Source organism: Anneissia japonica, unplaced genomic scaffold (genome assembly GCF_011630105.1).
Source record: "Anneissia japonica isolate Jap-2015-1 unplaced genomic scaffold, ASM1163010v1 scaffold1511_len2985839_cov193, whole genome shotgun sequence".
In the NCBI taxonomy this organism is placed as follows: domain Eukaryota; kingdom Metazoa; phylum Echinodermata; class Crinoidea; order Comatulida; family Comatulidae; genus Anneissia; species Anneissia japonica.
Genome location: NW_022685291.1, coordinates 2,384,963 through 2,410,300, shown reverse-complemented (window position 1 = coordinate 2,410,300; position 25,338 = coordinate 2,384,963). Strand labels below are relative to the sequence as shown.

General features: G+C 32.2%; 1 protein-coding gene across 1 annotated transcript in view; it reads right to left on the bottom strand.

Moving 5' to 3' along the window:
- Positions 1-24,876, bottom strand: part of LOC117111122 (fibrillin-2-like) — a 48,402-nt gene extending 23,526 nt beyond the window's left edge. Inside the window, exons 1-5 of the mRNA XM_033253996.1 lie at positions 24,668-24,876; positions 6,461-6,682; positions 4,959-5,131; positions 2,903-3,115; positions 474-611 (exon numbers count right to left, since the gene is read on the bottom strand). Of these exons, the coding sequence (XP_033109887.1) occupies positions 474-611; positions 2,903-3,115; positions 4,959-5,131; positions 6,461-6,682; positions 24,668-24,687 (766 nt within the window). The 5' untranslated portion in view covers positions 24,688-24,876. The remainder of the gene's footprint in view (positions 1-473; positions 612-2,902; positions 3,116-4,958; positions 5,132-6,460; positions 6,683-24,667) is intronic.
- Between the last annotated feature and the right edge of the window lie 462 nt (positions 24,877-25,338).

Genomic DNA, 25,338 nt, shown 5'->3' with positions numbered 1-25,338 from the left:
ATAATGTAATGTAGTTTCATTACATTGCTTTTTTCCTATTGGTATAAAGTAATGTAATTTTAACTTAATGAAAGAAATTGACACTGTAATAAACATAAAGTGATAAGGAATTAGGCAGTAACATAAATAAATCAGAAATAGTGCAGCAGTCTGTTGACTTACTAATTTATTAAAAACATGTTTTATTCATACTCCTGTCAGCTTCGGTGAAGCCATTATTGTTATAAATATATTCTACACATTGTTTATACACATAATATTACTATTTTTGGCAGAAAACTTTAGTGTTGGTGCCTAGATAAGCAAGGTAGTCTAGAAATATTATAAATATGAATAAAACACTTGGAATAGAGTTCTTTAAAAAATCAGGCATCATTAGTAAATTCTCCTTCATTTATGGTACCATATATATTACCAATCACTAGCAACTATTAATTTTGTTTTAAATCACAATAATTGGAATTTGTACATACTGATAGCTTCAAAGTGACCGTTAAATCCTCCATAGTTAACGGAATTGTCAGTCGTCAATTTTATGAAGAGTCTATTCGTCGTTGACAGTATATCCGGGGGAAGTTCACGTCCGCATTTTCTTCCTAACGAATCTGAGTCTGTAATGATAATAATGATATCAGCATAACAGAAGTATATTCAGTTTTATTTGGTAAACAGTATTATACCCCATTCAGACTAGCATCGCATTGCGATCGATTGTAGCAATTGCGACACCCAATCGCACCTAATCACAAAGTAAAATCGTGTGTGAAAGCTCACCAATAGTAGTCGATATGTAATCGATAACGCAATTGTTACCCATTGTGATTGGGTGCTACAATCTTTATTACTGTCGATTACTACGGAATCTGATCGCAACGAATCACAACGAATTCCACAGGCACTGTTTGGCTGAGGTCAGGCAACATAGGCCTAGACACCGGAGGCCTAGGCCCTAGAATGTAAAGTTTGTTTGTGTTGGTCTGAATGCGTTCGTTGATTGCAATCGGGAGTAATCAGTTTTGGATTACCACCGATTACATCGCAACCGATCGCAACAGAGTGTAGTCTGAATAGGGTATTAAAGTAATTGTAATCCTACCTTAAATGATTGTACTTTGTTCTCTGTCAAGATTTAAGAGTGGACTAACTGTCACATCCCCCACTTTCCAAAATTATTATACCACTCAATAAGCTATCATTAATAGTAAGGTGATGTATAACCAGAATATTATATTTTTGCATATACGTTGTGAAGAATGAATATTAGGCACATTCACTCAAGAAATACTCTGTGAAAGGCTAAATTGTTGGTATTTATGCCTTCACAACCTGACATACAAATTATGCACAAGTTAAACAACAAGATGACAATACTGTACTATATTTGTCTGGAATAGTTCTCTATGGTGTTGTTATTATACAATTGATTTTGTCAATGTGCATTTTTATTTTTAATTTAGTTTAATAAGTTTCATACAATTGTATTTATGTACCTCACAGCCTTTTGTATGAACACCCACTGGGTGATCTTACAAGATTATTATTATACCCAGTAATTCTCCTTCTTTCAAACATTTAATGGCTGTTTTAATATGGGTAAGTAGCTTTTGATGTACTTATAATGTCTTAATTTTGTGTATTGCTTTGTCTGTTTGGAGTTGTTTTTGTTTTTTTGGATTTCACTTGCCGTTGTAATATATGTTATTTCTATAGTAATAATAATGTATTCAAACATACACTTTTTTAAAGTGGCACACATCGAATGATGGTGCGTTCAAAAGAAACAAGAAATTCAAATTAACTAGACTATAACATTAAGTAATTATGACAAAAAAATAAATGAGATGATAATCAGAAACAAAATTTAAAGTAAAGCAATGAGTTTGTATAAATTAAATTTTTTAATAACTAAATTAACTTAGCAAATCCAAAATAAACAGCTAAAAAAAAAAGATAAGTTACAGACATAAATGGAACAAATGTTTTTTTTTTTATAAAATTTTAATGACCTGAAAATGCACTTTACTGTTATTTCAATATTGGACAAATAATATTTTATCTGAATTTTTTACACACCATCAAATGTGACAAATGTGAGTGATGTGACCATATATAGGTACGATGATGTGATATTACAATTTTTTAAATTTCCCTCAAATCCAACAGCCCATACACTCACCACTCACAGGATGGAACAATGTCTCTTCTTGAGGCCAAGGGAGGGTGGAATCGGTTTTAGTCGTGAGAAAAAGTCCTGCTGTGACAGGAACTGAACCCAGGACCCTGGGATTAAAAGGGAAGCCTCTTAACCACTAAGTTATTCAACTCTACACCCAAATATAGGCATGTCAAACTTATTTGTCACATAGACTTGTATAGTGTAGACTGAGCCTTAGAACAGGGACAAATCATTTCAATCATCATAATTTTGATATAAGCTTTTAAAGGACAACAGATGATGCCTATAGGATCTGTTGGGGATTTATAAACCACACTTAACATGTGTCTAGTATCTGTCTAGTCAAAATATATGATTCATCCAATTTCTCATCTTCAACACTAAATTAAATTAGATGTAATCATTGGAAGATTAGCATCCATATAAGAAATTAATATTCATGATTAATAGTCATCGACATTCCTCAAATGGCATTCTCCTATTAGGATGCATATTTATTTATGTTAATTAAAACTGATGAATTGAAAAAATTGAAAAACAAAAAAATTACATGATGTAAATTGGAATTATGTAAATTAAATTGTGTTTTGCTAATTACCTTACATTTCAAATTAATATAATTTATTCATTATTACATTTCCACTAAGTACAGCAAAGGTCCTTATTGTCAATACAGCTTTATTTAAACCTGAAATTGTCTGTAAAAAACAAACACATAAGACAAACCTCTACTTTCGCCATCAAGGATTTCAAGGTAGTCATAAGCACACCGGCTGTTTGGACTTTTGCCCTCCAATTTGAAATCCGTGAAAGAGATCTTGATTCGCTTTCCAGGTGGCGCGTTAAATTTATACGTACATTGGATGCCGTCCATGTAATTGTTAGGGTAATTGGGGGAGTGGAAATCACCTTCTAGTCCATTGAAGGTCCATGAACAACCTTAAAAGAATAAAAGAGTTTTATTTTTATTGTTATTTATTCAGGAAAGTACATATATATCATTCTTATAAATCAAACACTTTATGCCAAATAACTAATGCAACAATTCTTAAACTATGTGTCCCAACTAAAAATTGGGTTACTAGATGAGTTAGAGGGGCGTGAGCCACTTTAGGGGTTTTTTTTTTATAAATATGATTTTACATTCTTCTAAAATTTGCCATAGTGACGAGAACATATCCTAATTGTAATTTAAAAATTTTACTTCAATTTTCTTCACCAGTTGGTGACTCATTTTGAGAATCTGATATTAACGTCCCGAGAAGTAGGTAATGGCAAATTGCCTGGATGTCGGTCAAAATGTTTGAGAGCCACTGGACTAATATAACAGTTAATTTTGTCAAAGCAGTTGCATTAAAGGCTCTCATTTAAGAGGTGTTGGAATCGCATGCAGAGGGCCTGACAAAATGCAGTCAGAGGCACTGCAAATGTCCCTGGAGACATTCTTAAAAGTAGGCAGTATAGATATAATCTATATGCTACTACAACTATGAAGATGTCATTTATTTTTATTTGGATCACCATGGCTAACTTTTGAACAGAATACATCTTCATTATAGTTATGCTCAACATTTTTTAACAAAATTTAAAAGATTTGCATTTATGTATTGTACAGTATATTTACTGTACATATTGTTTTTATATTGTTGATCATTATTATTATATTTTATTTAAATTTCTTATTTCATATTTTTTTACTTTTACACTGCCACGCTGCAGATAAATTGTATTTAATATGTTTGGAGGCCCCTCGACGCTAAGGCTTGTGAAGAGCCTTCATGTGAAATATTAAAAAAACAAAAAAAACAAACAAAAACTCTGAGCATGACAATTAAATGCAACTTATTTCACTTTGGCTTATCTCAAGCACAATTCCATACCATTATTACTTTGACTTCCTAACTACAAGATTTAATAAGAAGAAATCAGATAATGTGTGATGTAAGTGTGTTTCACGTAGTTTGAATTGAGTTTTTGTGATTTGTACTATTTAATATTTATATTTATTTTTGTACTGAACTGGATTCGCAATAAGGAAGAAAATTTTAATAATTGTACGCTGTATTTTTATAAAAATAAAGTTATCTGTATATAGGTATTTTGTAGATTTGGTTTAATTTTATATTCCAAATGGCTCCCTCTGTTGTTGGACTATCATGGCTACTTTCAACCAACTGAAAATTAACAGGCAGCATGGTGGAAATTGAACATTGTTGAAAGATCTTGAAGCTGATAGTGCAGTAAACTGTCACAACAAACACCTAATTCATTGACTTAATTCCAATACTTCCAAAACTATTAACATCAGTTACAAGTATTTTGGTTTTGTTTATTACTATTTAATTCAATCTGATTCAATGTTTACCAGAAATTGTTATTAACCACATAATTAATCTTATACAGTATTTAAGAATGCAGTATAAACATAAATCTTTTAACACATGCTTATACACAGTGGTGGATTAAAGGAAGGGGGGAGGGGAAATTAGGACATAGCCATCCCACTGCCCCCAACCAACAAATTTTGTCAAGTTAATTTCTAAAAGAAAAGGAAAAAAAAGAAAATTATGTTGAAATTTAGGTCTGAGAGTGCCATTTCCAGTAATCTAGAGGTGCCATAAATGTTCTGGCTCCATCTACTGTATGGGAGTCCCCCTCCTCCCAGAGCTCCATTCCACCCACCCACACCCCACCCCCACACTGATACAGCAAATTCATAGTTAAAACTTGCATGTAACCACTGTGAAATTTATTAAATCTTGTAGTATACAACGTTACTTACCTTCACTGAAATTTGCTGAAAATCCACCCTTTTCAACAGAACTATCTGTTTTAAACTCCACAAACAGCATGTTTCCGCTGGCTGTTAAATCCCGCGGTGTTTCTGGACCGCAGAACTTACCCAGAGATCGATCATTGTTACTGCTTCCATCAAATACCTCCACATAGTCATAACTATTATCAACAAAAAATTATAATAATATTTTTAAAAAAATATGTATTGGTCTTAGGAGTTTAATAGATATTACATACTACCAACAATTTTTTGTGCTTTTCATTAAGCTAAACAAATTTTCGTGATGCCTACTTATCATTTCTGGGTTGAGAGAGACACCTTAACCCCATCACCGAGAATGGTCTTTTCCGTATTTTCAATCAAACTTAACAACTGACAAATCAAAACAAAGTCGTGAATATTGCACTTGTCCTAAAAATACTGTATAAGCCCTATTGTCCCATAAATGCACGTAAGTTATGTTTCAAGCATCGACTAAATTTGAATGATTGTTCTTACCATGGAATTTGTGATAGTATTGAATATATAATAGGTGATGTTTTCATTAACAAAAACATGAATTTATTAAATGCTAATTAATCTTTTTATTTGATTCAACTTTAATGAAACTGAAATAAATTCTCACTGATTTAAAAAAAAAAATTGATCATTGTATATTTTGATGTCCCTTTTATTGAATTTTGGCTGTTTCTTATTTTTTTAAATTATATTTACTTACCTGTAATATTTGGAGGTTAATGAATAAATTTGAATGTTCAATTTCAATATTAAAATAAGTTTCAGACCTACATTCATTATCTATTGCCATTTCAAATGCATTACAAGTTGAGCCAAGCACTTGGCATAGAAATAGTGTTAGCAATTAGATATACTAATATGCCTGAGGTCAAAGATGCCTTGCCAAGGGTATGTTCATTGCAAATTAATAATCCCTATGGGATTCAGGGAAATCCAATGGAACATAGTGGTTTATGATTTCCAATATAATTCTTTTATTTCATTAGATACAAAATACAAAATACAAAAAATATATAAAAATATATATTTCAAATCAATGGAATCAATCAATGCTATAAAATAAAATATGTAAATACAATAAATGACCAACAACATTAAAATAAAAAAATATGTATAAAAAATAAAATAAAAAAAGTAAGTTAAAATAAATAGGTCTGATATAAAATTACCATCAGAATGTGTTATTGCATGATTATAAAAATTTAATTGATCTAAACCAGATTAAAAAATTGTAATACTACTGTAGTAAAACATTTAATAGAATGTGTTGAGAATGATATTGCTTTCATTAGATTTGTTTACTCTAATTCAGGGGGGTGTTTATTCCAAATGAAGCTCTAGATGGGGTGTTTATTTGAGGGAGGTGTTTATTTGAGGGGGTGTTTATTCATAGCAGCATATTTATTTGAATAAATATGGTATAAAAACCATAGGAAAAAAAAAAGACAGCTCTATGCTGCAGTACTTACTAACAATCACTTGCAGCTTCAACATCAAAAGACGTAAAGTCCAAAGTAATACGATTGCTGTTATCCGTGTGAATTAACCACGAACATTTCATATCACTTTCATATTTTCCCGGGAATCCTGGTGATTTGATAACTCCACTTCCGGCATAAAGTCTTTCTGTGCAATAAGGTGAGTATTCATTTAGTGCCTGAACACAGCAGACTACAGTTACCAAGAATACACTGAAAGACACAAAGTAGAAGAAATTAATACCGGTATTCTAAAGTCATCAAATTTTGGGGCGGATGTAAGAGGGGGTGGGAAGTGCGGACGGTGCGATCGCACCATCTAACAGCCATTACTCTATTAACTCTATATTTAGCAGTCAATGGCAGATCCAGGAATTTTAAATAGAGGGGACCCCAGCAAGGGACGTTTATGGATATGGAGGGTCAAGACCATTTTATGAGAGGGATAAGATTAAGGGAAAACTCAGGATAAGGTTAAGGGGGCAACACCATGATTTTAAAATAAGATAATAGGAGGTGGTTTTTATCTACTAAGATTATTATATTTTTGCTTAGAAAATCTTCAGTGAGGGACATGATTGGCAAAACAACTTTTTCTTTTTTTTTGTGGGAGGGGAGGTACACCTTGACACCCAATCCCCTTGTAGATATGCTTGTTTGTTAACACCATGGAACAATTAAGCTCAAGATATGAAAAGTTCTATGTACAAAGGTGATGTTCTTTAACATACTACAGAGTTATTTTATGCTTATGTAAAATGGTACTAGATCACCTTGACCTCATGGTCCATCAGGTCGGGTGATGTGTCAGGAATAATGTGATGTTCACATGTCAGGTGATCCATCAGGTGATCCATCACCATTGGTGACAGACTGACAGCTGCGATGCTGTTCATTATAGTCAAGATGTTGTTTATTTCTTACACAGTTGTAGCAGCAAACAATAACACAACTGTGTTTTTGAATTACAGTATAGTAGGCCTAAAGCTCTCTTCACCAAAATGCAAATATCTCAGGGCATATCATAGCTCCCTTTTTACACTAGGGTGGAGAAAAACACACATGGATAAAATATCTTCCCCAGATAAACAAATAGAATAATGCGATAGAATTTGGAAGGAAGGGAGTGAACTCAATTTTTTTTAAATCTATCAATAGTATTTTTTTCTCTTTCCTCTGCCTAATTGCTTTTCTAAGACCCATTCTGCTGTAAATAAATTTGATTTCCATCCACCAGAAAATCTTTCAAATATAAAGTTTGCTAAACAAGGTATAATAATCTTCAGCCTACATAACAGATTTTTATTACTGTAGTTCCTCAGATCCCACCTGGGGTACGAATCCACCTCCTACTTTTATACCCAATACTAGGGCGGATACAGGATTTGGCGATAGGCGGGGCGTGAGGGTTCACATACCTCAGCTGCACCATGGTTGGGGCTGAGGTGTGAAAATTTTGAGAATTAAACTCTCTAGGTGCCCGGAAATTGCACTCTCTACCTTAAAGGTTTTACCAGTAATTCATATCAACTATACAATGCAACTATTTTCTTTATACAATTTAGGGGGTGCGATTGCACTATATCTGCCTCAGCAATTGTATCAGCCTTTCTTCGGGCAAAGCCAAGGGTATAAACTGAATGAGTAGCTTAGCTGATCTTTACAAATACCTTTCTCTATGCAAATAGCTTATAAACCGCGCCCCCCTCCCCACCCAAAAAAAAAAAAAAAATGACCCAATATTATGTTTAAGGGATGTGGGCTTATGGCAGAGAAACTACTGTATATAAAGCTATTATAGATTATTGCAAGTAAAATAAACCAAGTTAAACCATTCTTTATAAACTGACTCAAATTACTGTAGCTGGCTCAGATGGTAATGGTAATGGTTGGAGACTTATATAGCGCATAATACAGTACATGGTCTCTATGCACTCAGGACTAAATAAATAAATCATCACTTTAAACCTGAAATATTTATGTTGACTCAACAATGACTTCCATAGCCACAGGCAAAATAAACATTGCATAAAACTTGTTCCATGTATAAACAGACGTATAACTAGGTTGTGGTGAAACTGCATTTCCTTGACAGCCATAAACGTTTTTAAGTCAGCCATTACTGTGTACTTTTTGGAAAAGGATGTAAATTATGGCAGATTATCAAGTACAGCAACACCTCAATACAATTCATCAATCATCAGGTAATTTGTTGGGGAAAAAACAACATGCTTCTACCAACCAAAGGTAAAGTTTTGACTTTGCCATTTCACCTATTTTTTTGTACTTTTATGTTATCAAGTTCAAACTTCCTTCCGTTCAATGTCAAATCAAGATGTTTTGAAAAGTACATGATATATACTTTTGACAAACCAGTGTATCAAAGCAATCAAAGCATTTGCTTTACCCATAATAATGCTTATTATAATTAGGGGCCTAATTAACAATGCCAAAATTTGTTATAAATCCCTATAAAAAATATTACTAGTTTATCACACTATCTAGGCTGGAAAAGTGATGAGGGAGGGATTTTTTTTTTTGTGTATTATTTATTTTGCTGAAGCCAAATATCACCCTTGGGTTGATTGCTGGTGTACTGATATTCAAAGTAAAACATGATTGTGATAATACAAACAATATCTACTATTTTATTTTTAAAAATGAAAAAAAATAATTTAAAAAAAAACCAAACAAATACATTAAAACCCTTAAGGGACCAAAGAAGTGTCCCCCTTATATTGTAAGAAAAACTGGCACCTAAAATCACAGGCTATAGACCGGGGATGGGGGCATAAAAATCTGTTGGAGGAGGGTCAAAGTGAATGCTTGATTGAATACTGAGGGCCGCACCCAAACTTTGATGTTTACAATGTGCTCCAAAAACTTTGAAGCACTGCTTTATACTATTTTATTCTAAATATTAACATTACTTTTTACAGATGATCGGTGTCAGGCCATAAAAAAACAATTTGTCTTCTAGTCAAAAATGTTTGGCGGGCCACACACGTACGCTTTTTAATACATTCTCGTGGGCCACAACAAAAAATCACTGTCGGGCCGCATGTACTATTTGTCTCCTTTGTGGCCATCTTCTTACTAAAAATTGGAGTGGAGACGACCTGAAACGCATGTATTCTTAATTAAAAGAGAAAAATGTAGATCCTGCATTTTCGAGCATTTTTAGGAAATTAAATTTCCAGAGTTCGAGGGAGGTGGGGATTGATCCCCATTAAATGGGTGGGGAGAGGTGCCTGCAAATTTGTCTTAATTGGAATGTCTGCATAAATAAAAGATGAAAATAATAATGGCAAAAAATTGTTTTTGCCAAATACTAAATTTAATTATGGTGATGTTCCGTACAGTATGTTAATTCATGCATTTGTAGAGTTATGTTGTGTGTTTGCCCTAAAAACTTTCTCCTGTTACTTTATTCTCTATTCTTTTGGTGGCCTAGTTCTTACCAAGATTTTCCTGTACTATCAGGATATTGAATTCACCTTTTTAGGTGACTTAAAATTAAATAAGTATATGGATTATAATGCTATATCAGGATTTCCCGAATGGTCCCTCAGGAGTTTTCATTGAGAGAATCACGTACTGGATGACTCACACATAAACGCAATCAATGTCCCATAGTCTGGCAGCTATTATCAAACTTGAACCCAAAAGTTTTCAGTGATAACAGATGACTGACCCTCATTAAAACCTGATAGATAATTAGCACATATGAACTTAATTTAGAAGGATATGCAAAGAATTGTTTCACACTCATATTTGGCTACTTAGTTTTATGTCCAGGATTTGAATTTATTTTTTGGTGAAGGGTATTGCTGCTATTTACTTGTGGTAAACAGGCTGGTAAATAAGGCCAATTTGAAAAAAAAAAACGAAAAAAAAAAAAACAGTCTCTCTTCCTAATATTTTGAAAAAAGGAGAATGAGTGCAATTTTTTTTTTTACACTCCGACATGACAAATCCAAGATGGTTGATGGGAAACAGCTAACTACTTTCTCACTATTACCAAGTAGACACATTTAAAACAAATATTAGGAGCACTAAACATGATTCATACCATATGTATCCCCAACAATGAACGATCGAAAGAGGAATTTTACTGATGTGAGTTAGCCAGATTTTTACATACATTTCGTAAAATAGAAATAAAAAAAAAATTTGGTGAGGCAGAGGGGACGAGACGAGACACTTTTTTTTTATTTGGCCTAGTAAATTTGTGTTTTATTTTTTTATAAAAGGTGTAAACTGAATCTTTGTAATGTATTCTGCTAATAATAATAATTTACAATTCCAACTCTTCTTAGGCTTTGGACACAATTTTGCAGATTGCCATTATTTTTATTTTACATGGAAACAATTTTTTTTTTTAAACAGCAAATTTTTTTCAATTTTTTCAAGAGGCTCAAAAATTTGATGAGGGCGGAAACAATTAATTTTATTTTGCATTATCCACTCCTCTCTTTTGCTTCTTTCACCATGAAAAGAATCAAATTAATATTTATGTATATTAACATTTTGTAATATATTTTAAAACTTTTTGATTCAACAACCAATTTGTTTTCATGAAGAACCATTATTTGTTTTTGGCGGAATACTAATGCTGTAAAGATACAATATAACACATGTTATTTTATATACCATTTTGAAGATTCACCTGACATTAATTAATTTTACTTTTCTGGCAATCCTGTCATATTGGTGTATAATTTTCTTGTATATTTCATGAATTTTTTATTTTCTCATTTGTGTCTGTATTTTATATGTATATTTCAATGAAAAATAAATGAAATGAATATTTATAGCAATTTGTGTATTGTAAAAAATGTCCTCTCTAATCATCCATCTGTCAATAGTTTTAATCATTCTTTTTATTCCTTCTAAATCAATAATTCAATCAATCAATCAATCAATCAATTATATCAATTAATATATCAAATAACCAATCAAAGTTATTCAATCAATCAATCACTGAATGCACCAATTCATAGAAATTTCAAATCAATTAAAATATCAAATAACCAATCAATCAAAAAGTGAATCTATCAATCAATCAATCAATCAATCACTGAGATTAAGAGATTCAAAACCTTAAATTATCAAAGAATTCCATATGCAACCCCTTCAAGCTATGTTATCCCCCTCCTGTAGTAAAAATCCTGGTGCTACTACCACAAAAGACTACAGGTGAAATGAATGACATGAGAGTTGAACCCTGAAATGAAGGTTAAGTATCTGAACCACAACAACTTTAAAGGTGTTGAGGTGAATTGTACAATTGTGCTTTGGATTTTAAGGTTATATAAATACATGGTAAATATAAGATGTTTAATTTTAAGTTTGATGGACTGTTGTAAGTACAATTGTCAGACAAACCACAATTTGGTTTTCTATTACTCATCCCTAATACACAGACTATACAAAGCAAGTGACTTTTACTAGGGGCTGAAGTGTATAAACAAAATTGTTTGCTTGGTTTTGTACTTTTCAATAATAGCGATGCCATGTACAACCTCAGGCATAATTGCCAAAAATATATTAATGGCAAGTAGGTGTTAAGCTCGTGGCAGTGACCTACAAACACAATCCAAAGCCTCAAGTAGATTTTTCTAATCGAGCTGTCGACTATGGCATTCTTTTCAATGTGTGTTTATATAGGCCCTACTTCAGTTTATCATGATTGCCACAGGAGGGGGATCTTTCAACTTATAATTGCTATGTAAAAAGAATTAAATTGTTGTAATGAAAACAATAACTGATGCTTAGCAACTAGAGTAATTTTTAGCATGGTATCATGGGTACATGCCACTAGTGGTAGATTTAGACTGTGATACATATTTCTATTTTAATTTTATTTATTTGCATTTAAAAAAAAAAGAAATAGAAAGGGAAAGATTATAAAAATAATTACATAATTTAAAGAAAAGGGAGCTAGACCCCAGACTGTACACAGCTGTGAGGGATTCCCACTCTTCCTGCACATTAGCCACAGATTCTGCACAGACATTAACAATAAAATAAACACTGTTCTAATCTGGACATGTTAAATTGACACAAGCAACAAAGATAAACATGGGGACAGTGGTAGCGCCAGAAATTAGCCGACGAGGGGTCCGAAGAACCAAAGGGGTCGACAAAGCCTCGGTCGACGACCTGGAATAAATAAATCTTTCGATTTAGATTAATGGGGAAAGATTTTATGGCTTAGTATGGTCCAAGATATGTTTTTAGACCACAATATTAGTGATTGGCAATCAAAATAACGTTATTTTTATAGGCAAATTTTATATTTTTTAAATTTTCGATTCAACGACCTAGTCTTTCGTTGGACGACAGGGTGTCTAAACCTGTAATTTCCAAAACTTTTGGATGAATAAAGTGATGTCTATGTCTATGTTTACCGTATGTCCCAAGGAGGGCAAATGCCCACCCTACCCCCACCGGCGTCACCACTGCATGAGGATATTCTCCATCCAGTGAGACACATTAATCATGTTCTTCAGTGCCTAGTGATGCTCAGAGTTTTCACCTTTTGACTTAAATAAAAAGGGGAGAGGGACATAAATTTTAACAAAATAAAAACTTGAATTCATTACTTTGTATATTATTAATATAATAATAATATAATAATTCTTTAATGGTCCTTGTTCTAATTGGAAATCAAAAATTTGGGCTGTGTCCTGGGGATCCGCGGCAGGGCCACCTGACATAACTGCAACACAAAGGGACACATACAGATACAAACATTGTCATTAACCCACCTAACTCTCAATATGAAGGTTATTTGAGGAGCTAAGCGACCAGACACCAATTTAAACCTAACGCTGGCTTGGCTTGGCATAAGAAGCAGGAACAATACCTCTCAGCCACCCGCTAAGCTCAAACATATTAAGAACATTAATAGCTTTCAAATGCAGAATTAGACATATTTTTTTTTTCCAAACAATGCATATGTGTTTCTATATTCGTTGCACAAACCCTTCACTTGCCTGGTTCATAGCTCAGTTGGTAGAGTATGACAACGGTAATTGGAAGGTCTTGGGATTGAATCCCAATGGGGACACACATTTTTTTTTCAAATATTTATTATCTATCTTTAATTATCCCCAGTGGAAGTGTGTATCCCTATTCCAAATTTAGAATTTTTCAGTTTAATGTTTAAAATGATTTTTTTAAATATTCAAGATTTTACTACAAATTGCATAATATAAAACAATCGTAGCATATTATAGGCTAACTTTAATTACTTCCACAATTTTTCACAACTTTCACAGCTAGTCTATGCTGGCTGTTAATTTCTTTTTGTTTTTAATGTTTTGAATACAATAGTCTGATGCAGACAATAGATAAAAATGCTATTGAGCAAATGTGCTCCCAGAATTTGGTACAAAGTGACCACATACATTACATCAGAATGTCAAGCAGTAGTTTGACAAGAAAAATAATTTAACATGACATATAATTTAACATGACAGATAAATTCATGATTTGATTTGACAATACCCAGAGAGTCACCGTTTACCAAAAGCAACTGTCATCTGCTTAATAAAGATACAGCTTATGTGATCCCTTACGGGATAACGATTCTTGATATACTGACAGATAACAAGAAAGTATTTGCTCCATTAAAATAAAACAAAAAATGGAAAAAAAAAATTAAATTCAAATCAATGCACTTATTTTAGGACAAAGAAAAAAAATTACAAGACAGATGGATACATAAATTTAAATGACTCATTGCATTCTATCAATTCATTCTATCATTTAATATACTAGTGGCAGTGTAACAAAGGAAGATGCAGTAAGAAGACAGTAAGATTGTCTTGTCATCTTAATTGTTGTATTTCCTTGCACAGCAGGTACAGGAATGTTGAAAGAGTTTGGTATGTCGACAACGGACTTCATACTGAATCTGCTGAACCCATCTCAATTTCTGTGTTGCATTTTAAAATGATATGAGGGAAGGAAGAAGATTATAACAAGGAAGAATGCTAGTTTGGAAGAAAAAAAAATTAAAATAAGGGGAGCAAGATGACTGGGGATAATTGAAACGTGAACGATGGGATGTAAAATTTGTAATATATGGAAAGAATATGTGAAGAAGAAGTTGGAGAAAAATAAAAAAAGATGAAAGGTAAATGGAAGGAAAGTGAATGATGGCGGGTGAAAGCTGGAAAAGAGAGATATGGACGTGTGAAATGCTGAATGAAAATAAGTTGGAAGAAATGCATTAAGTGGATAAATGTAACAATAATACATCAAAAGATTACTTACTCTAAATGTATTTAGGTTAGTTAACAACCCACACCACACCATTAAAAAAAAAACATCTTTATGACCCTTTGATGAGGTAGTTCAAACAAACTGAAATGATAAACACAGGAGGTGGCGCTTTGCACTATTAAAATAATTGTATCCCATGAAGCGTGGGGTGGAGGAATGACTTAACTTCACTTACAATCATCCGAACTTAGCAAGTTATTGAATCTGTGCATGAGCATTAAAAGCATTCTGAATGCGTCCCCAGACGCAAGCTTAAAACTTTTAGGCGTGGCACCCCAGTAGGTTTTGATACTGTACACTCAAACAGATATGAGTGATTATACCAATTGAGTGCGAAAGTGAGGCTACGGCAGACAATGGTCCCAAGTTTGAAATAATCCCTTCCGGTAGTTCTGGTTAATTGAGCTTTCAAACATATAGTATTACATTAAAAATTTGTGTTTTTGTTTTTGTTTTTGTTTTTTTTGTGCATAGAGATTACCCATCAGCACTGACTTCCGTGAGACAATTGATTATAAAGTAGTTAAAACATTCAAACATTATTAGCAGGAGAGGAAATGGGTTAACTTTCGGGAGATTCTTCCTTACTTGCGGGAGTGCGAGAGGTCTTCCCTATTTCTGGGAGCAGCAGTGGCACTAGGGGAGGGGTATTTCCTCCCCCTCATTATAATTTTCTACAAAGACCTACAAAAGTACATGGATTAGGAAATAAAATGATGAGGACAACGAAAGTGATGAAAAATGATGATGGATTAGATGATGGTGATATAAATATTGATGAAGACAACAATTGTGACTACAGTGACCAAAGTGAAAACAAATCTAAAAGCAAAATCGCAAATAGAATAGGAGATTGTGATTCTAGAGTGGGGCAAGGTTATCATTAAGTAGGTAGTAGGTTCTAAGAAATCCTGACTTAAAAATAAATCAATGGCTGGGAATGTGGAATGATAAACAACTGTAGTGGAAAGAAATCCTTCTTAATTTTTATTTATATTTATCTAAAATAATTCAAATTTCTATGGTATGGTGGCCCATTTAAAGCATAACTTACAAAATGTCACAACAGCTTACAAAAGGTCACAACAAAAAAAATGTCACAAAAAACTCCAAAAAAAGTCACTGTCAAAATTAAAAACACTGGAGCAGAATTTGTCAAAAGGTGAAGACACAAATGGATCACAATACATTAAATAATAATTAAAAAACAGGGAAAATATTTGTGCTTAAAACAACAGGAGTGATGAGTGATTTGCACAGAAGCAATTATGAAATTGTGTTTTGAGCCTGAAGGGCCAATATTGTAGTGTAGTCACTTTTTCGAAAAAAAAACAACATATTTTCCGAAAAGCTGTACATTTTGTTTTACAGAGCAAGCAAAATTATCAGAAAATCTGAAATATAATTAAAATACTGGTACACATTTTTTGAGCTGTAGCGAGAAAATAAATCTTGAGGTACAAAAGAATTAAAAATGAGTTATTGATATATTAAGATAGATGACTATATAAAGCTTTATGTTGTTCTTTGAATTAGGATCCTAGGTTTAGTAAAACCGGATTAATAATTAATAACAATTTCAGATGTGTAAAAGGATGCCTCTAAAGATAAAAAGCTGATAAATTTTGTCTTGGTTTTCCTATCAATTCTGAAAAATAATTTTACAAAATGTGCCTCAAAAACACATTTACATTAAGGTATTACTCAATTTTTGCTATCAAAAATATAGGCCTACATAAAGTTTCTCAGAAACACCGAAACACACTTTTTGTCAAAATATCACTTTAGATATATATTCTTGAATATATCAAATTGACCTGGCCTACAGTAAGACTCATTTTGTCATGACACCTCACATTTGCATTTCATGAGCTAATGGAAGAAGGGTGGACAGCCCAAAAATAGGTTTAACAGGACACAGTAGAGGAAATAATATACATGTTGTGCAAGGTTACTCTAGGCCTACTTCCAAGGTGTGACAGACCCAGTTAACAATAAGGGGGAACCAGTTTAGAGATCTACATTTATATAAATTTGATTGACAAAAATGAACCTTGCATTGGGGAATAAACTATTAACTAGAGCAGACTACACAGGTCACCGAGAGCTTAAATGCTATCTCATTGGACAGTGTTAGCAGACTAGACATAAACAGATTTTCTAATAAAATACTTCCCAGTCAAAAATCATGGAAATTTGTAAAGGTTGTGAAGTGCTATAGTCAGTCATTTGTTAACTTTTGACTATTATTTGATTAAAAATTAATCATGACCAATAGGAAAGCAATAAGCAGTTGCCGATGCATTCACAGTTTTAATGCATCTCAACAATTTAAAATACTGCTGTTATGAACTCAAAGGATAATCAAAAGTAAAGAACTTAGTGGAGGATTCAAGGGGAGGGGGAGGGCAGCCAGCACAAACTCCCCTGAATTTTTAAAAGTGGAGGATTTAAGAACAATTTTAATTGAATTTAGGTATGAGAGTGCCATTCCTGGACATCTAGAGGTGCCAAAATCATATATTTTCTTACCTCAGCCCCCAACCATGGTGGGGCTGAGGTGGTTTAGACCCTCTGTCTGTGAAAGTTCCTTCCTGGGCCCCCCACCATCTATCTCAAATTCCTGGATTCGCCACTTGAACTATCAAGAGTTCTCTGAAGCATCATAAAAATAAAATAAAAAAATTGCAAAATTATGTTGATGGTTCAATAAATAAATTTTTGGAGTTAGAAAAATAGAAGTCATATAATAAAAATATTAATAAAAATATATATGTAATAAGATAAATTATATACAAATAACTCATTACGTAAGAATATAACTTACAAGTTGTTATTGACAAATTGTTAAAATTATTATACAATATAAAGTAGATAGTCTACATCATTTACAGTGGTAAATGCGCAACGATTAGTTCTACTCTTCTACTGACTTCCTCAATTCTCTTTATTTAAACTTCATAATTAATTGCTTTATTTTTATTTATGGTTCACCTCTATGAGGTGAACACCAAAAAAAAATACTCTAGCTTGATTTCTTTTTCATTTTTTTAAATACTAATAAATCGTTCAATATTTTTTTTTAAAGAGCGACTATTAATCTTTTAATAATAATAATATGTCGCTCTTATATAGCGCTTCATGCACAATGCCTCTTTTTTTAATCTTTTGATGTGTTAAGTGGCACTGTCAAAGAGCAAAGCTAATGAACGGAAAAATGTCATTTGTAATTCTCTTTGCCAATTCATGTAAAGTTATCTTGTGAGACAGCATTTTGTGCAGACACACTTTATAAATAAGTCAAGAACTGTTTACACATTGTTTAGCAAATTTTATATTTGATAGATCATCAGAGAAGGGTGGAAAAAAATAAACTAATAATTTGTTTTGTCTCATTTAGAGAAATGGTTGTGCATATAGCATCTAGGTGGAGAAAAATTAAAATAATATTTTATTAATGAATAAATATATGTGAGTGTGTCAGCTAAAAAAGTAATTTTGGTCCCTGTAGGTCCTCGCTCCATATCCTATTGAGGTTGAAAAGTTGTGATGTTACTATGTAAACAATTCAGTAATTGAAACTTAACTTGGAGGGGAAAAAAATAAAGTTTAGGTGGGGTGCCACCCACCAACATGAAAACAACATCCACATCACTAACACACAGTTATTCCCTGAGGCAGTAAGCTTGGCTAAAGGAACATTCATTTATATATAGGCCTATATTCAAACTTTATTTTAAAAATTGCAGTAATGTACAAAATCTTGTAATTTCTGTTGCAATTACTGACATATCTTGTAATTAGCAAACATAGTATAATTAAAATAAATTCAACGAAATGCACTTTATCTGTTGCCATTTCTTTACATCTATAAGATTAATTACACCTTTACACCTTTTTTAAACAGAGTTCTTTATTATTTATTTATAAAGATTTCATATAATACATTTGCTATAGTCCTTCATATATTTATTTATTTATTCATTCATTCATTCAATCAATTGCTTTTTGAGAATAAGCCCAGTTATAGCCAAGAGCTGATTGAAACCAGACTACATCAATAATCCATGACACAGCAAATAAAACTAAACATAAAAATACACTTAATAGCATCATACAAATATGCAATGTATCATCAATGACAATAAGTATTAAAATATTTCAATGTAAAAGAATACACAGGTGTTCAATGGCGATACCGGCAAATTACTGTATTTGTATTTCATAAATGCCCAGGTGAGTTGTTGAGCAGAAGGGGAAATAGATCAAGTATGCGGTTATGCCACCGGTTGGGAATTCTGGGCCTACAAGCGGGGAAGATATTAATACAGATTCCTCAATGGCACGCTGTATTTTTGCCATTAACTAATACTAAAGCATCGTCTACGTGTTGCATTGTTGCTGAACGTCTTTTGAATGAATCTGGTTTCAGCGTTCTCAGCAGGTTTAAATTCCACGATCCATGCCAAGACTCAGGAAGACCTAAGGCTGGTTGTTTTAGTACCTACTTAAGTATACAAGTCACGGCTTAGCACAAACTTAATGCAAAGAGTGCTAAAAAGTTGAAATGTAATAACATATCTTACATCCTATTACAGAATATCAAGGCACTTGGGATTTATTTTTCTCTATTATTTGTATTATATGTCATAACATGTTATTGCTTGCCTTGGAAAGCAATAGTCATTGAAAGATTATAAAGAAAATACTTCTATATTGTATTACTGAAATGAATGTTGATTCAGGAATTTGTTTGTTGTTGGTATTTTATTTTTTGATGCCTTTTTTTTGTCTGTATTTTAAAGTTTCTTTATTTATTATCATTTTTACCAACTTTTTATTTTCTTTATTCCCTCATTCTTCTTTAATATAAATTGTATCTGTTTTGTAAATATTGTAATGATGTGAAATAAACTGAACCGAAATGAACTTAATTCTAAAAATGAATTTGTAGTTCTTACTAATGTAATGTGTTTTGATTCACTATAAATTGCACAGCATTCTTAACTTGATTGCATTCTCACAGAAAGAAAATGGAGGGACATCACAAAAGCAAGCTTTTAGTTGTTCCAGACATAATATATATGACAAAGGACATAAATTGGAAGAGAGCAAACCAATTTTGGCATATTTAAAAAGAGTGACCCCAAAAAAATTTGTTTCCCCCTCCTCCTCGATTCAGTGTTCCCAACAGAAAACATTTTGAATGTAGTGAAAATTCACCTCATATTACCTCCCTCCCCCCACACCCTCTTTCTCATCATGCCCCATCAGGCCTCCCTCTCCTACATGCTAATATTTCTGGGTATGTCATTGTCACCCATTCACAATAACACAAACATTTTGATCTTAACCATGTGAGTCAACACGATAATAAATTTTACTATATTAATATAGAAAATGAATCACTTTTTAAAATTATATTTATAAACCGACATCCCAGCAGTCCGTGATAAGTACTGATTAGGGCATAGAGCAATATTAGATTGATGTTGAGAGGAATGTTTCAATTAAGTAAAAGATCAACTGGATGTTGTTGCAAACGAATGTGTCACTGATACAGTAGTTATAGCATATCCTGTATCGCCTTGTGAATAGTGAACAGAAACCGCTTCCTACCTAAAGCTACACTGCAGACAGTTGAATCATAAGGGTGTCTATGCAAAAGAAGAAAAAAACTAGACTTCTTCAACAGAGGTGGCTGGCTCAATGACATTTATAAGGAGGAGAAGCAATTGCAACATTGAATGTGAAAATTTCCAGTTGACACCAATAGCTAGGCCAAGGCTAGGTTAAGGTGCATAAGCAAAGTTTAGTTGAGTTCTACAAGCATATATAAACTTGGCAATTACCATTTATTAAGCCCTTCAAACACTTTAGCACATGTTATGCCCAAATAATGAAGAAAAGTACTTTTTTGGGGGAATGGGGGGGGGGACAAAGGCTTGAAAAGTTGTTGCTAACATGGGAAGATGTAATAAACAAGACATCCACAGAGTGGTAAAAAGCATTGGTGTCGCCAAGACTAGAGTGTAGGTGGGGATGCTCGGTGTCACTCAAAAGCTCTCGGAAGTGGTCCTGTTGTCTAACTTCATTGATTTCTGTAAAAAGTATTTCAACAGAAACGTGTAAACAAAGTCTTGTAGTCTGCAAATTTCTAAGCTAGAATAATTATTTTTTCATGACAAACACAAAACATGTTTGTGGAGCCTGCTAACATCAAGGCTACTGATTATCTTTTTGATAACTATTGTATTAAACAAGAATGGATTACTGCAGGGGAAGCTATCATGAGTAACTTTATATAATTCCTGTTCTACGATAAGAAGTTTAAACACCATATATACTACTAAATCCTTTCCGAGCCACTGGGGGCTCATAGGCCTGGAGCTTATCTTCCCCAGGTTCCAACACCATATATAGTGGTCTCAATTTCTATTTAATGTTTCATTTTTTACAATTCATATTCGAATAATTTTTGAGTTATTGAATTTAAATTTTTAAATTATACATAATTGTAAATACTCTGTAAGGTAAATTTACAAATTACAAAGGTGAATTTACAAATTTTAGTTAATTTCAAAGATGCAAATTGCAATGTTTATTATCTTTCCATATAATTGATATTGTCTTTCCCATATTGTAGATATTGAAATAACATTTTTAATTGATCTGTATTGTATTGAATTGTAATAATTTCGAAAATAATTGAATATATAATTTTTTAGGTAAGGTAGGATTTTTTTTAGATAATTTGTAATTATTATAATGATGTATTAATAATAAGTATACTTTGTAGTCTTTCTACGTAATATATTTGTAATTTCATTGTATAATGTTGCATATTTAAATAATGTATTTTACCATCTTTTTATGTAAAGCACATTGAACAGATATTAATCTGAACATGTGCTCTCTCTCTCTCTCTCTCTCTCTCTCTCTATATATATATATATAATGTATTGTCAAAAGAAAAACAATGTAAAATTAAATGAGGCAATGAAAATAATTAATGCAAAAATAGATTGGGAAATTATAATTATAAATTTTATTGCTTTAGCCATTAAGAAATATTATCTACTAAAAATACTTAGCAATAAAAACAACAATTATATACAGTGTGCCACTAACATACTTTACACAAATTAATGAATAGATTATAGGAAGCTGTGAAAGAAAGGTTACATTACCCGAGTACGAGATAATAATACACAATGTACAGTGTAACTATCATTGACGCATCAGTTGACATCAGGGATATAAAACACATAATTTATGCCCTGTGGTCTATACGTCATATGGGGCATTGCACAGGGATAAAAGGGATATATTTCCATTAGAGAAAACGCCATCCCAAGATTAGATTGTCTGCAGCATGGCTACCGATTTAGACAAGCAGCTTATCATATCCCCGATGAGTGTTCCTGGGCATAAGCACACGGAATATAGGCCAAAGGTCATTGACACTAAACAATGACTGCTTCTGTTGAATCAGCTAATGTGATTTATAATTGATAATTATACTGGTTATCTGACTGCAGTTAAATCCATGCTAATGTAACTGAAGTGCATTATGCTCTTAATAAATTGGTGTGAATGTTTGGAGGTATAAATAGAAATATATTCATAATTATGATTATATCATTATCAACCAACATGCCTTAAACAAAATTATATTAGGCCAAGTAAAAAAAATAGTTTCTCGCCCTAATATTTTGAAAAAAGGAGAATGATTTCTTTTAAATCACTACTACCTAAAATGAGTATTTTTTTTTTTTTACTCCAAAATGACAAATCTACTTCTCACTTTCTTACTTTTACCAAGTAAACACACTGAAAGCAAATAAAATAAACACTAGACATGATTCATACCATATGTATCACCAACCACAAACGATCGAGGGAAGAACTTTACTATTTTTCTGCCTAATACTTCATAATGAAGTGTAAAATTTTTTAATTTTATATTAACAGGAGACCTACAGTATCCTAATATTTTAAGCATTTTTAACTGTAGGAGAATACATACTAGATTTCCCATCAATTTTACATACAATTAGCAACAACAAAATATTGTGTGTGTGTGTTGGTCATATTATAGCCACTACTGTATGGTCTTTGTTAACTCAAATTGCCTTGGGAATGTGACTGAAGGCTAAATCAACAGACAACAAACAAAATTAAAGAATAACAACTGGGGGTCAGCATTACAACTTGTGCCATAAGCCTCAAGGGGATGCCAGCTATAATGATTGAAGTGTGCACTGCATTGTAGGCCTACACATCACTATGACAACTCCCTGCACCAAGCAACACTTTGCTACTCCATTCACCATTTTCTTTTTTATAAGAACAAGTAAAATTTTGCCCAGACTCAGTGTTCTTATTTTTCTAATCTCAGGCTCAAAATGTTCTTATTTTGTTCTTATTTTGAAACTCTTTCAAACTAGAAAATTAATATTGTACAACAATATATTACATATTACGGTACTGCACTGTAGAAAGCATCACATAGTCACTACTACTGCAATAAGGTACAGATAAGATTTGGTTTTCTATATTTTCTTTAAATAAAAACCTCATTTGAAATTTTTCCTCAGCCTCAATTTGTTCTTATTTTGTTCTTAATTTTTAAGCAATTTCAGCTTCAGTGTTCTTATAAAATGGTTCTCTTATAAAAATTTAAAAAAAATGTACAGTACTCATGGTAGTTCTGTGGCATTTATTTATTTATTCTTTATTCTGCCAATAAAACAAAATACAATCAAAATCCAAGATGGTAAGGAATGACCAAAATTAAGGTCCATTAAAAAATATTATTAGTATATCACCCTCACCCGCATTTCCTCTATGGTATTAAAAAAAAATTTTTAGAAAAAAGTGTTATATTATGAAAACACTTTTTTTTCAATTAAAAAAAAAATAGTATTGTTTGTATTATCACAATCATGCATTTTACTTTGAATACATATGCACCAGCAAACACCCTACAAGTGATTTGTCTTTAGCAAAATAAAAAATATAAATAAAAAGCCTCCCTCCCTCATCACTTTTCCAGCCTAGATCGGGTGATAAACTAATAATTTGTTTTATTGAGCCTAAAAGAAATTTTGCCTCTCAAGCCATTAATTCCATCTTTTTAGAAAATAATATCAGGCACTACAGGTACTTAGGGTTTATATACCTGTAGGCCAGCAATTTTGACCCGGCCCCTTGTCTGATTATGGCGTTGAGGGTAAACTAGGAGGACTTCTACTTGTGAACAAATTCTGAATAAGTTAGGGATAGAGAAACTTGTAAATTAGTTGCAGACTGTCATACAGGAACTGTTTTATATTCTGTAGGGAATTTAGAGGATACTAATAAAAGGAAGCCAACACCTGAGATATTGAAAAGTGCCGGAAGATATTCAAGACAAAAAAATGGGCACAAAAAAAAATGAACAATTGCCGAAATTTATCTAATTATAATACACATGCGTTATCAATTCTGCTCACAAAACCAAATACAATAACACAAAATATAGAATATAAAATATTTATAAAGGAGATGTAATTGATTAAAATAAAGACATTATAGATAAAAGTTACATATTAATTAATAATATTTAAATTATGACAGCATAATAAATACATAATCTAAAGGTGAAAAACTAAAAAGCAAAAATTATGTCAGAAACAATGGCTGGATTTGTCTGATGTATGGAACTAACTTAGCAAAACCTATGTAATAGGTATATGTAAAACAGTATATACACTATTCTTATTTATTTAACGAAACAAAGGAAAAATACGTATGTGTATATTTATTATTAACTAAGTCAACTGCTTTTGTTATGATACTACTTAAAACTGAAATTAATAAACAAACTTTAAATGACTTCATAAAAATAATTATACTTACAAATTCGAGATGATCGTCATAATGATGTCCAAAGTACCAATTCCTAGTGGAATGGAAATTAAGCCAGTTAAAAATGTTGATATATATGGTTCCCCAATTCCAAGTTTAGAACCAAGTTGAAAACAAGGTGCTTACAGAATGCAGTAACAATGTCCTTATGCTGCTCGATTACCTTCAGACTGACAAGGAGGGAACTGGACAGATTAGAAGCTGTCATCCAATTACAAAGCTCATAACAAAATACTAGGCCAGCTAATATCACAGCTAGCCAAACAAATCACTTCAAAGTTTTGGACTGATCTATTATATACACAGGGGTGAGCCATATATGGGTAGAATTTTTCCTCATGATTATTATTCACATTTTGCTAAACATGATTTAGGATTGTGTTTAACAAAGATAAGTAAAAGCAACTGATTAGGTGTTTGAGTAATATTGGAATGGTGAACTGTGTATAAATATACTACATACATTTTTACTTCTTTACCACAATGAAATGTCACAAAGTACATAGAAATCTACCAATTATAAAATCTACAATATTTTTTTACAAATATTATATGATCATATAAATTTTATCACTGTCCATTAATATATTTTGTTTTAAAAAGTTACATTTTAAGGATGATTGTAAAATGCACCATTTTCATCAGGTTTGTTATTCCTTATG